Source organism: Strongylocentrotus purpuratus, unplaced genomic scaffold (genome assembly GCF_000002235.5).
Source record: "Strongylocentrotus purpuratus isolate Spur 01 unplaced genomic scaffold, Spur_5.0 spur5_scaffold_3, whole genome shotgun sequence".
NCBI lineage: Eukaryota > Metazoa > Echinodermata > Echinoidea > Camarodonta > Strongylocentrotidae > Strongylocentrotus > Strongylocentrotus purpuratus.
The window spans coordinates 16,059,747-16,074,425 of NW_022145609.1; the positions used below are offsets into that span (position 1 = coordinate 16,059,747).

At 38.1% G+C, this 14,679-nt stretch overlaps 1 protein-coding gene across 1 annotated transcript in view; it reads right to left on the reverse strand.

Moving 5' to 3' along the window:
- Positions 1-11,768, reverse strand: part of LOC593964 (zinc finger protein GLIS3) — a 47,920-nt gene extending 36,152 nt beyond the window's left edge. The window contains exon 1 of the mRNA XM_030996320.1: positions 10,064-11,768. Coding sequence (XP_030852180.1) covers positions 10,064-11,752 — 1,689 coding nt within the window. The 5' untranslated portion in view covers positions 11,753-11,768. The remainder of the gene's footprint in view (positions 1-10,063) is intronic.
- Positions 11,769-14,679: the final 2,911 nt, after the last annotated feature.

The following is a 14,679-nucleotide window of genomic DNA, read 5'->3' on the forward strand; positions in this document are numbered from 1 at the left end:
TCATAAATCTTAGAATTATGTGCACCCCCCCCCCCAAGAATGCTTTATCAAACTAAGTTAGCATGATCCTGGAACCATTCCTAATTTCCTAGCAACAGAAATAAAGTTTAAAACATATTGACTACTACTACTACTTAATTAGGCCACTGTCCTATCAAAAATCCTTTCATTTCTTGAATGACTTCAGGAAACTTACTGGTTTAAACAAATAATCTGATCTCAATTTTTTTAAAATATGAATTCTCATATCTCTTCTTGAATTTACATAAATAGCATTTCTGAAATATGAGAATTCATTCTCATATCTCTACTTGTAATATATTACTTGAATAGCAAATCCATTTATGATGGATAAATGATAGGTTAATTTATCAAGTGATAAATCCGCGGATTCGAAATGAGGAAGGGGGTGGGGGGCGAGGTCAACCAAGCAATGTTTTTCAATCAAAGTATAAAATCTCACAAAATAGTTAGATAAAGTACTGGTAAAATTTACATTGAATCCAATAGTAAATGCCATACATATCACATAACGCTTGTGTATATGCTCTTTTCTCAAAGTACCACAATCTTGTCAAACCCGTAAAGTGCATGTGCACCTTCGATGCCGTTTAACAATGTGGCTCCTATTATATCACGCCTGCAAAGGGATTTTATGGCAGTCAATAGTTGCCTAGCAACGTAAAGCAGATCGGTTTTCATGAGGGTTACAAGGTGCATAACATATTCCTCCTCCACTCCTTTCTTCCTTCTCTCCCCCTCTCTATCTCTCTCTCTCTCTCTCTCTCTCTCACTCTCTCTCTCTGTCTCTGTGTCTCTGTGTCTGTCTGTCTGTCTGTATGTCAGTCTGTCTGTCTTTCTCTTTCTCTTTGTCAAGATCTTCCTGGAATGCCTTTTTGTGATCTGCTCCACTTTGTTCCCATTTATCCTGACCGCAACATGCTGTAGATCCTGTTCCTGGTTGATTAAGTTTTGTTTCTTCTTAAGTTCTTTTCCGACAAACTCAGAACTTTTTAACTTGTAGTTCAAACACAATATATGAACTGACGTTACAGTGCAAAAATTCTGTGACGACAATTCATCTATTTTGTTTAAACTACATGTTAAAAACTTCTGAATTTGAGTGAAAGAAAAATTGTCCAGAACAAAATTTAGTAATCTTTTTCCCAGGTTTTTAAAACATTTATACTCAAGTCCTATCGATATACTGACAGAAAAATAATGCTTCTCCCCTTCTGATTCCAAACGAAGACTACCAGATAAAAGCCCTCGCTGAGTCAATCTTTGCAACACACAAAAAAACTTTTTGTTGTCTTCTTTCTTCGGAAGACGGTGGGGGATGAGACAAAAGGGGGTGATATTTGAGCCAATTAGGGCATTCTTGCAGTGACTCCGGGGTCAGAAAAGACACAGCAAGCTAGCAACATGGGCAAAAAAAAACACATTCACTCATGTGTTCTCACTGGTACATACGTAACTATGGATTATTTTGTTCTTCATGTATATTATAATCTTGCAATATGTGGAAATATGAAAAAAGAGGCTGAACTGATCTGAAGTACTGGAAACGCTGACAATGATGGTTGGTTTCACACTAATTTCAATTTGAAGAAAGTTGTTCAACATTAATTCATAGTACACTTACAAAAATTACATTTACAGAATATCTAGCAAGAAGAATGACTCCCATTTCAATTTTAGAAGGCTGAGTATTAACTTTATTTCACCTTTAAGATAATAAATAATTTCACCTCTCTCTACAATATAAAACATTGAAAACTACAAAATTACAGAGAAAAAAAAGGGCAATTTGGTTCTTCGAAACTCCCCAAACTAGATTGTATATGAATACAACTTTCAAACACAATGAACAAAATTCTTTGATTTACTCTTTGAAATAACATAATGATTTATTGCTATGGACTCCAACTTAGCATCAACAGAAGACAAAAAACTGTTCAGCCATATAGACAAGGGTATAACATTAGGCCTGTCTTCATCAGCTCAAGTTTGCCAAATAAACCCGCTATTTTCAGACTCTGGATATTATCCGGAAGCGTCTTCACCAGACCGATACGCTCATCACAAACTAGCTCAGACGGGCACAAATTAGCCTGCTGTTTCCGAAATAGCAGGATATTTTGGAAACAAGACCAACATTTCTTGGGAAATTTTTTCAACCACATATCCTGCTAATTGCAACTGCAGGCTGATGACGCAAATTAACAGGCTAATTTGCGATCGGGATAGTTAAAATAGCGGGTTATTTGGCATACTCGAACTGATGAGGACAGGCCTAGTGAATTTTTGGCAGGCTTGAGGAAAATCAGATGCCAACATGCATGTCATGCAAGCATCCTACATGAATTACCCGCATGTTTTATAGACAGCAGTATTTGTGGTTTCAAACTGTCTGCAGATTAATCTTTCATTTACGAGAGAACATGACGGAATGTCAAGAGCTGCGTGAGTATACACAAACCTAGCCGTGACTCCATGCATCGATAAGAATATAATATACGCTATCTCTTCATTCTAAAGTAATGAAGAACAATGAATTTTCGGATGATAGATAAATAGCAAGAAGATGAGTATCAAAAATTCTCCCATGTGGGTTTCAACATGTACATATACTTTGTATTTATAATATAACTAAATAGAAAGCAAAGCAGAGATGTTTGGGAATCGCACTTAAACAAAATCTCAATAATGAATTGTGATCGGCTTCCTTTGAATCACATATATGTAATTAACCTGCACTTCTCTGCTCTCCCCAAAAGAAGCTTCTTTATATGACATTTCATATGATACGAATATAGTGCGTTTACGACCTTTCTTCATGTATATGTATGTATGACCTTTTACTGTACAAGTTTTCCTTTAATGTGAAGAAAAAACCGATGCATTTTGTATAAATGCATGCTCCTTGAAAAGCAGCTTTTGCAATTAAAAGTGGCTTCACCTGTCCTTTCCCCCTACTTTATGTAAAAATGTATTTATGATACAACATTTTTTTGTCAAATTAACATAGAAATGTGTTGATTTATGACACAAAAATATGTCAAATAGGCATATCAGTGTCATATTAGGCTGGCTTTGGTGGCTTTTTTTCATCACTGTAAAACATAGTCTTGGGAGAATTAGAGAGAGATCTCACATTCCAATGTCTTTATGTATCATCCAACTCCTTCATGAATATAATACGAACAAAGAAAAAGTGGCACCCGATGTTGGGTGTCGGGCTACATGTGCGTCACTCGAATTTGAAACAAACAAGCTCATCTTCATGTTCCTCAAAGCGGGAATAAGTGAAATTGGAATCATCCCGACTTTGACCTTTGACCTCATGATGTTGTCGGTCACTGACTCCGCAGATCATGTTGCTCTAGATGAGCAGAAAGTGTCAACATATGCCAGAGATAAACACCCAGTCAAAATATTGAGCCATCTGTTTTTCAGCCATATGTAAATAACTCCATAGAACAGATCTATTCTCAATTGCCATTCTACAAAAGAAATGTCCTACACCTGTGAAAAGTTCATGAAGTTCATATGAAAAATAGAGCTCCATCTTATATTTTGCATCAGAGTGTGAGACCATATTATCAAATAACAGTGCTAATATTAATCTCTGAAAGACTTTCAGCTTTTCTCTCTGTTTTCTGACAAATATTCAAATTTCATGCATCTTTGTATTTTGCTGCTTTTCTGTAGGGATGACTTGATGTTTTGTTTCCAAATATCAAAATAGACCAAGGACTTCCTTTAAGTTGAAATTTCAAATAAAAAAAAACTTAAAGTTGAAACACCCTCCAATCTTGCAAGGGTGAAATTTCATATTCGTTTGAGGTACCAAAGAAAGCGATCGATGCTATCACCTCAAAGTCCACTAAAAGACAATGGAACATTATCCCTCATCCAATGACGCACCTACTGACCCATGCCCGACCCACCGTTGACATCCCGCCATTTTTCAGCCCAAGACTTGTTCGGGCAAAACCTGATCTCTCTACGGTTTTTCTAATTTTGCTTCACAGCGGGTATTTCATTGGCAAAGGTCATTTCCACCTCAGAAACGGGAGTAAGTTTACCCTAAAAAATGGACACCCATGTTATCTGAGAGAGAGAAAGAGAGAGTAAAATGGACATGATAAGATGTGTGCCAGAGAGAACACAAGGGACAATTGTGAGACCTAGCTCGGCTGGTAATTCAAAATCCTGCAAGCCTGTTACTGAGAAAATCTGACAAAAGAAATAAAAATACATGTAATAATGTAAGCACTAAGGTCAGTTAATGGAAAAGTGCTTTCTAAAACACTAGAATTTTGTGTTCAGGAGAGAGTCATTACTCATTAATGCCTGTGATTCAGATTTACTGAAGTTTCCTGCTTCAAAATAACTGTATCATAACTGACGCAATAGTGAGCTTTTTGTTATGCTCTTTTTTTTTATCTTTATCAGTTTGTAAAAGTTTCATGGAGAGAAAAATTATTTGATTTCATTCAAAATACCATAATGACAATCAGATTTTTCCTATCTCGTAGATAGAAAATATGTGGGATCTACAGGCAATTCACCTGATAAGATTTTTTCTTTAAAGAATAGAGCACTGGAAAAGGGAGATATACTTTTCAAGAATTTTCTAATCCTTCTGTTATGACCAAAAGTAAAATCAAGACACTTGTGAAAAAAACTATAGAACTTTTGAACTTGTCTGCACAAAAATAGTTCTAACTTCTAGAATTTAACTCCAGGATTAAAGTGGCATCCAATTGTGGTAGGTATAAATCACTGGAATTGCATTTTTGCCACCCATTATCTGCAAATTGAAAATGACAGAGGTGAACTTTTGTGGCCAAATACGAAGAGGTAGCCCCACTGTTCCCTATCCAAGCTTCTAATCAGACGCTACAAATTCTACTTAGGAATTATCCAGAAACCACAGCGATATGGAATATTTCGGGATATGCTCGTCATTCAGGAGGAATATGGAATACATCCTCCTCGTAAGTGGAATTGGATGTGATGCCTTATCAGGGCCTTGATTGTTTGCATCCAATAATTGCAGGATTTTCTTGGTTTCTTTCCTGATTTGAAAAGGCAAACTACTTGTCGTTGTACAAAGTGAAGCTCTGCTGGTGCAATTAACCATAGACAGTGGCAGAGAATGGAAGACGAATTTCTTGATGCTACTGTACAATGATCTGCTTTCATCATCTTCCCTCTGTTTTTTTTCTTCGCTGGCAATATTTAAAAGTCAAGATGATTGTGGGCCCATACTTAGATTAGATGAAGAACTGTTGTGTATAAAAAAAAAAAAAATGGTAGGCTACATGCATAAGGTGCCTTTTATTGACAGTATTGGGGTTAATCAGACACAGATAATCTACAGATCACTATTATAACAACATAAGTGAATCTCATACTCTAGCCTTAGACCTATCAAAAGTCAAAACTATGACAGAGTTTTTCAAAAGCAAGAAGAAAACATCCCTAATTTCGCTATATCGTTACAAACATTTGATAGAGAAAAATAAAGTGTTGATTCTTTTGTATGATTTAATAATAAGACTAAAAATTCTACTCCTATTACATCCCTAAATTAATCACTTGTGGACGAATACAATAGGCATAGGCCTACAGTACAATCAACTATAGCAAGCACTTTCCAAAATCTATTTCTTTCAACATGAATTTTAAAATGTCAAATGGTAGCTTCAGGCGTTTAAATAATTGATGGTAATGCAACATAAATCAGCATTTCAAATCAGCAAATAAACGACCTCTTGGGGGGAAAAAAACACAGCTCTCCTCCCAGCGCTAACATTAAGCCTGTCTGTTTCAGGTCAAGCACTATAAATTGACACCCTAACTTCTCAAACAATTTGGGTGCACTCATAATAAAATCTGACCTCATTTTGACTCCTTCCTCCAATGTTTTCGGAGTTACGAAACTGCAAGAATAATCACACCTCCCAATAACCTTCTCGACCCCTCCCAGGATCCCAAACCCCTTGAAAAAAAGACCAACAAATACAGCGGGAAGAAATATATGTTGCTCTCCTCAGACAAAAATATTTGGGGCCTTGGGGAGATTATTTTATGGTCTCCAAATGATGCAGTTGGCTTGAACTTGTGGCAAAATCTGGAATGATTCATGATTTAAATACATATGTCAGCAAAGCTCCATTTTGTTCTCACTTAACTGGAAGGTCATAGGCCACAAAGGAATTCAGTTAGGAAGTCCAAGAGTGGTTCATCTAGTAAGAAAATTGATGAAAGTCGAATGATATTGAATAAATGATGTAGACATTGGTTTTGATCAAACCTTTAGGAATTAATTCGCAAACATAAATGAAGGCCACTCATTTAGTATTTACTACAAACTAATAATTCACTGCAGTGTTTACAAATGTACAAAATGCTTGTGGATAATTGTTTTTAGTATAATGTCATTATAAGTAACAAACTATCCACCAGGGCTGGCCAATTCATTCAATCTGAAGTGGAATTTTTCACAATTCATAATAAAATAATTAGATGTCAAAATTTAGAGAGGAATTTAAAGAAAATTTATATTTATGTTCGTCTGTAAACTTTAAACAAGAGTAATAAAGGGCTATATAAAGGCTGCCTTCTTACTAATTCTTTTTTTACACAAAGTTGCTAAAGAAAGAAAAGAAAAGTAATTAGTTGTTATCATATAGGCCTACATACTTCAAAGAGCAATTATGTGCCACATTTCAGATGTTCTTTCCAGTCAGTTTCAGTCGGATGTGATGGTACTACCAGTCACAGGTTGTACTCAGATTGGGCGTCTGAACTTGGTCTTTCTCATTTCAGTTGCGTCCTCCCTCCCTCCAGGTATACACTGAAGTAATCATAGAAATGAGAGATATATCATCTCTGTTCCTACACCCAGTCACAAGTCGTATAAAGACTGGGCCTCTAGCTGAACTTGGCCTAGCTATTTCAGTTGCGCCCTCGATCCTCCCTCCAGGTATGCTAAAAACAATAAAGCATCCTGAGATGGCACGATGGTGGTAATGAAAAAATGACTCCTGGGTGAGGAGAGATGAGCAAGGACACACTGGATGAAAGTGTGAGGGAAAAACTCAAGGCATTCTGATGTTGTCTTGTCTTATCAGATATCTCTCACCTTGACATTGTGACCTGTGACCCCTGACCTGAGATGTCACATTCAGATTATGTTCTGCTTGTGCATCTTTCATACTCCTCCTCCTTTGAGGCTAGGGAGTGAGGTGCATGATGCTCAAGGGACTGGGAAGGTTGGCTAGAAAACAGCTTCTTGAAGTTGTGAAGAAAATCCTGGTATCCGGAATTAACCCTCTCATTCCATGAGCACGTTTGCAATTTTTCGCATTATTGAAATGCATGCATACCCATCATTAATGCAAGTTGTGGTGTTTTAATATAACATTCTTTTTCACATCAGATCTACCTTTGATAGCTTTCAAATTGTACACATGAATTATTGTATATAAGCAGAGACAAAAATTGGAGTGAGTCTGATGCACATATTAATGTGACCACTGACCAGTTCATCTGCTATGAGCCAGAAGGGCATTATTTAAGTCTATATACAATTATATGAGTTGATGCCCATCAGGGCCCTGTTTCTTAAAACATTTTTAAAAACGTCTATAAACTATGGCTGAACAGACCACTAAGTAGGATTTTATGTATGTAAAAGGCTAGCGTCTCCAATTCAAACTGATCTTAGGACAGGTGTGCGTAGGAGGTTCAGGGTCAAGGCCGACGGCTCCTATGAGATCTAACAGGGACTGGTCTAGGACTGACCCTGTTTCATAAAAACGTATTTCAAAACGTCTATATACTGTGGCTGAACACTGTATAAGTAGGATTTTATGTAAAAGACTCCAAGCTAGTCTCCAGTTCAAACTGATCGTTGGACAGGTGTGCGTAGGAGGTTCAGGGTCAAGGCCGACGGCTCCTATGACATCAAACAGGGACTGGTCTAGCAATGACCCAGTTTAGGTATGAGAGTTCAGAGGTCAAAGTCACAGATCCAAAGCTCCTGACCCTTGAACTTGATCCATAAACAGGGCAAGGATGTACATAAATTATAGGACCAATGAGTATGGGGTAAATACTCCAACCTGTGACTCAACTTTATATGCCTTCTTCTTATTTTCAATGACCTTCTCCCCTTTAAAAAAAGTTGTATAATGTCATATTAGGCCTACAAGATCATTACTAAGAATAAAGTCGTCTTAAAGATAAAGTTGAGTTCTGGTTATGCGATTGCTTTGTGAAAGAAACGTTGTGGGATCAATCAGAAAAAGTTGATCATCTACCATATAAGTATTGATGTGTACTGCAAGGTTCTGGAATCATCGATTGATAAGAAATTTGGCCCAGTCTTGGTAAAGTAACAAGCACTGTACACAGAAAGATGTATATGGGACTACACGAACAGGTGGCATAAAAATTTGTCCCAATGTTTATGCCATTTCATGCAATATTTAGAATATCAAGGCATTTGAAGAGCCATGCTTTTCAGGGGAGTTTACAAAAAAGAAAGAAAGTTGTATATTTCTGAAGGCACCTCTCATTGAAGCAAGTCCTTCTTTACATAACAGGAAAATTGTGAATTGAGAATTTGTACATTCCGTTGGGTATTGGCGCCAAAAAGGGCAGTCAATTTATGGCAAGGTGATAAAATAACAACCATGTAATGGATGAAGGACTAGACAGCTAGGGTGGGTGAAAGAATTAAAATATATTTTCCTCTTCTGTGGAATTTCTATTTCTGTCAGTTCTATGGACAGATCTGAGCATTTGAACAGATGGTGGGAGAGGGTCGGACTCAAGGGAGATGCTGCATAGATATAAAGATCAGACAATTTTTACGATTTCCGCAGAAATACCCTGTAAAACAACCCTGTTATCGCGATAGAAAGAAAAGATGACTGAATTTTTCCTATAATATAAGGCCAGGGTACTTTTTTAAATGCTAAGTGCACTATACAACAAAACATTTAATTTCATGAAAATGATTGGGAGACACATCGACAAAAGGATAGAGGTTCCCAACGGAACTATCGTTTGAAATATCGTGGATCCTAAAAATGTTTGCACCATATTCTGAAAAGTGTCTGGAAGCAATCTGGAGAAGTTGATTTTGCAGTACATGAGAGCTTGTTTACACTGTGAGGTTTTGGAATGATCAAAATAAAAAAGAAACATTCTTGCTAAACATTATTTGCACTATTGCATCCATTTCTTTTCATATTTGTCAATATGAAGGCATTTGAAGACCAATCACTATCAGAGGACATTAAAGGACGTTAAAAGACGGGAGTTGCTGCTACCTTGTTTGGCGTTCAACAATAGAGGATAGAGCAACGTCGATCTGGCGCTGCTCAGTGGCTGCCGGGCTCACGATCAATTGGGCAAAAGAATTTCCATTTTCGGTTTAATAAAATTTGGAGTGGACTTTAAAAGATTATTATTATTATTATTATTATTATTATTATTATACTAATTTTCCAAATTTGAAAATAATATAAGGAGAACATCAAAGCTTAGAAATTAATTTTTCAACTTTCCAAAATTTACCCTTCTCCTCAAAATTTTAATGAAAAATCAAAGTAAGTGAAGCCATGCATACCCATGTATGCTTCCACCTTATGCACTAATGCCTAGCTCACCCATTTAAAGAAACAGTCAATATTTTTTTAATCCTGACAGGTGGATTAAAAATTGATTGAGAAGATGGCTTCCCAAGAGAATCAATATTTATAAAAAGTGAACGCTATCATGAGATACACTGATAAAAATACACAAGCTTTCCATAAATCTATATATAGTTGTTGGCCTCATACTAACTGGTTGTTTTTAATTCATAAAAAAGAAGATAGGAATTGATATGGCTTCCTGTGAGGAAATATGATTGGTACAGATGCTAATAACTCTGTAAATACTGTCATAATGAATTCATGTTCACAATTAATGATATGTTAACTTTCTGGAAAAGAGAGTGTTAATGGGTTAAAGTGTTTTAGTTTTGTCTACTCACCGTGCATTTGTTAGGTTTCTCTCCAGAATGCACGCGCATGTGAATGAGAAGCTTGTAGCGAGCGTTGAAAGGCTTGAAGCGTCTCGTGCACCCCTGCCAGAAACAGGTGAAGTCTTCCCCTTTCCTCTGGTCGATGTGCACCTTCTCTATGTGCCTGACGAGTTCCTCCTGCTCCTCGAAGAAGGCGTTGCAGTCGATCCACCTGCAGATCTTCTCCTCCACTTCCAACCCCAGTTTGGGAGTGGAGGTGGAAATGGGGGAACCGTGGGGGTTGGTGTTGATGATGGGGGGCGAGTGGTTGGCACTGGACTCAAAGTGCTGGGCGTGGTAGGGTGGAGGAGGGGGCATGTTGGCCGGGAGGGGGTGGGTAGTCATGGACGGAAGCTGTCCTGGTGCCAGTGCATACTGACCAGAAATGGGAGGGTTGTAGTTCCCCTGGATCGGAGGGTAGTTGTTGTTGGGTGGGTAGGTGGAATGCTGGGTGAAGGTAGGGTTTTGTTGGTATGTCTGAGAATTGGAGTAGGTTTGGTTCTGAGAGAAGGCTGGACTCTGCTGGGGAAGGTTCTGGGCTCCTTGAGGGGAATGTTGAGGCAGGGCTTGTGGTGGGTGATGATGCTGGGGAAGTTGAGGTGGCACTTGGTGGGGTTGTTCCGTCCCTGGCTGGAACTGTCCTTGCGGATATTCCTGCCCTTGTGAAAAGCCTGAGGTCTCGTTGAAGCCTTGCTCTATAGGCTCCTGTTTGTACACTTGGTAGCTTGGAAAGTTGTTTGCATAATCTTGTAGAGCTTCTTCCTGTGGCTGCACAATCAACTGACTGTTCATCCCTGTCTCATTGGTCATGGTGTTTGCGCTTTCCATGGCTTGCATCTGCTGTGTGACGATCTGCGGGTCCGTAACCCCATACTGGCGGGACACCTGCTTGAGCTGTTGATAGGGAGGAGGCATCTTGTCTCCATTCACCGACCCAGCGGCAGACACCTGGGTGAATCCCAAGGAGGACACTTGTGACATGGGACTGCTGCTATTGTGGGCAGACAGGTGACCATAATCACCTACCTGATACCCCTGGAAGGGTGATATTGAAGCAGATGATCCTCTGGATTGGCCATTGATAAAAGCCACCAGGGATGTTGGACTAGTGCGAATGAGAGAGTTCAAGTCCATGCCTTCTGAAGAGAGTGGAGAAATGGACAATGATCGTTTCTTCGACCCCCACGCAGAAGTCCAAGACCTTGCAGAATGTCTTGGACTCGCAAAACTGGAACCTGATGGTGATAGTTCAAGGGGGAATGGGGAGAGAGAGTTGAAGCTGCTGGCATAGTGAGACATGGCTGAGCCAGGGGGCATCAAGGATTGGTCAGCAACGTCACTTCCTGCCTGAGATCCTGGGCCACCTCCATGTCCTCCCTGTCGATTGCTCCCCCATTCCTGCTTCACGTCCAGGAGATGTCTGTCGCTGGACGCACTGGTGGGAGGATGGTGCTGACCGAGGCGAATGCTGGAGAGGTCACTGGCCGCTGGCGACACGCTCCTTTCCGAGGTGCCCTGCCGGTGATGAGTTGAATTGAAGCTCTGCTGCTGGTTCTGGTGGCTTCCCGGTTGGCGGAAGCGGTTCTGCCTGAAGTTGCCACCCGGAGCCGCTGGGCATGGCATCGACGTCTCATTAGCACTGGTGATGACCACTTCCATACTGCCACATCGTCCATCTATCGATTCAAAGAGCACACAAAGAAGAGAACATGTTAAATCTACAACCAACCTCTATTCTGAAGTGCATCATATTTCTGGGCAAAGTCCATATCATCATCAAATAGGATAACAAAGTGCCTTATCAAAGCTATCAGAGAGTCAACACAATTATGAATCAATCCGGATCTTTGGTGGAATAATGGTATCTCTGAAGATCAAAGCTCAAGAGATGGTTTGCATTATGGTAAAGGTATGTGAGCAATTTAGAAGACTTCATTCACAAATCAGATATTCATATCATAAGCTATACATAATCATTAATGGAATCATGACAAATTACATGTTGGTGAAGAAATCTTTAAATACATAAAGAACACAATGTGATAATTTTTAATACACTTTCAGTGTAAATTGAGATTGATTATTTTTTTCATTTCTCATAGGCAAATACAACATCTAGCTCTGAAGGATTCCAGTCAATGTAGAGTACAAAATCATTCACGTGAAGAAAAAAAAATTGTACACTGAATCGTTCACCTTACAAATACATTCAGAGAATGATGGTTATGGAATCAACGATAAATAAAGAATACAAAGATAAATGCTGAAGGGAGAAATGAGAGAGATAAATCCATGCCATTTTTATCCGGGTCTAGATTTGTCCTCTTTATTTTAAACGCACTGAAATCTTTTCTTATCCTAGATGTGATTCCTGTTAAGTCATAATCTGGGGGATGTTTCACAAAGCCTTTTTTCAATGACAATTTACGAAAATCAGTGACAAATCTGCTGACAACCAATCAGAAGCAAGGACTTCAGTAGCTTATAACATAAACTGTCATTTGTTACCGATGACAAGTTTTGTGAAATGGGGCCCAGGACACTGAGATCTTTAGAAAGAGGAAAGGTGATGACAAATCAATAAATCATTGCAGGTTTCAGAAAGTCAGGGAAATAATGTGCCTGAATCTTTCATCAAGAATCAACAAGTACTTTTCATGAATGCAGCAATGGAGTCACAAAGAAGGAGGAAACCTGAAAAGGGTTAGAATGTATGGGCTGAACCTCTCGCGCCCTGGGCTCTCTACAGGTCAATGTGAGGTTTCTACTCAAAGGTTTTGATGAAATATTGGATTCAAAATCAATACATTTGTTGAAATAACTACACAGTCTTATCATCTGTTGAAAAAAATTCACCCACCATTCATAATTTTCTTCAGGCTCATAATGAAATCGGTGCTGTGTTCCCACTTTTTCATTCTTAAAGTAAGCTAGGGTCAGTTATCTTTTGATTCACATAAATCACTTTATTACTTATTTGGATAAATGTTATAACTACATTTTTTTTTTAAATCAGTAAACTGGTGTAGAGAGAGAAACAGAAATAGAGAAAGAAAAAGAGAGAGAAATGGAGAAAGATAGAAAGAGAGAGATAGAGAGAGAGAGGGAGAGGGAGAGAAGGAGAGAGAAAAAGAAATAGAGAAAGACAGAAATAGAGAGAGGGAGAGTGAGAAATAGAGAGATGGGGAGAAAGAGAGAGAGAAAGAAGGGAGAGGGAAAAAGAGAGAGAGAGAGAGATTTGGGTATATGTCGTGACAGGTGCCTTTCATTGAATAGAGCCATTTCCTGTATCCTTTCCCAATTCAATATGATCCCTACATTATATTAAAAGCCACTGTTGCTTTTGCCATCTATAGGGAAGGAATTGAAAATGTCTTTTTGAATTGTTCCTTATATTTGTTAGAATTTAATATACTATGTCATGGTGGAGTCATTTACCGGTATTTCCCCATACCAACTTCTCAAACGCGTTTTTCTTTCTTCCTCTCTCCATTTATCCTTTTTTTATTTTGATATTCTCTTCCCGTCTTATTCCACTTCATACAATGTTGCCCCTTACCCCCCCCCCCCCCCTCTCTCTCTCCATCTATCTCATATGCCTTTTTTTTTAAATTCACTTTTCTCCAATCAATAATAATGCTGATAATAGTACTACATTTAATAGCACATAATACTAATGTTTCTTAGCTCTGCATAATACTACTACCCAGGCATTAGCCCAGCTAGCCTGAAAAGGTGCTCTGGGATCTGAGGAATATCTTTCAATACAAAATTATTATACTCACACTCTTTCACTTTCTCATAATTGATATCTTTCCTATTAACTAGAGTATCCTTAAACCACCTGTTCTTTGGTAATAAACCTAATTGATGTAAAACAATACAAAGTTCCTATCTTTTTGTATATCTACTTCACCATAAACAGTATAATGTCTGATAATTCGTCCGTTTTCACGAAGTGACGGTAGTGAGGACAATCGTCACGCAAAGTAAATGCAATTTTTTTTTGATTAGGAACGGTTGTTGAATAGTGGAATCAATACATCTATTGACTTGACAACTGTAAACATTCTTTCAATAATTCCAAATTATCAATAAAAGTCTACATAGGTCAATACACAATGCTCGAAATAACTTTTTGTTATCATTAAAACAATCAATAAGCACTTCAGATACACATTTAAAGATCAGAGAGGCTGACAAAAGGCTTAACCTATCTGTTTCATCACGCAGCAGGGAGTAAGGATATATTGAGCTTTGGCTGACTATAAACAGCATGACATTTATCAATCATTCACGAGTCTGCTCTCAAGAGAATATGGCTATTGATTTGAGAGGTACTTTCATACAAAAATTAAACCACCTTAGAACAGAGATCCAACTTTTAGAGCTTACCATCATCTCATATTTGTTTATTTACCTATATTTTCTGAGGTAGAAATATGAAGATTCAACATGGTTTCAAAATCTTAAGGCTGGCATATCATAATATTCATGAACACAACATCTTTTTTGTCTTTGCTGATAATTTGATACATCCAACCTATTCTTGAATTCAAAATTTTCCACATATTCTATAGCTTTGA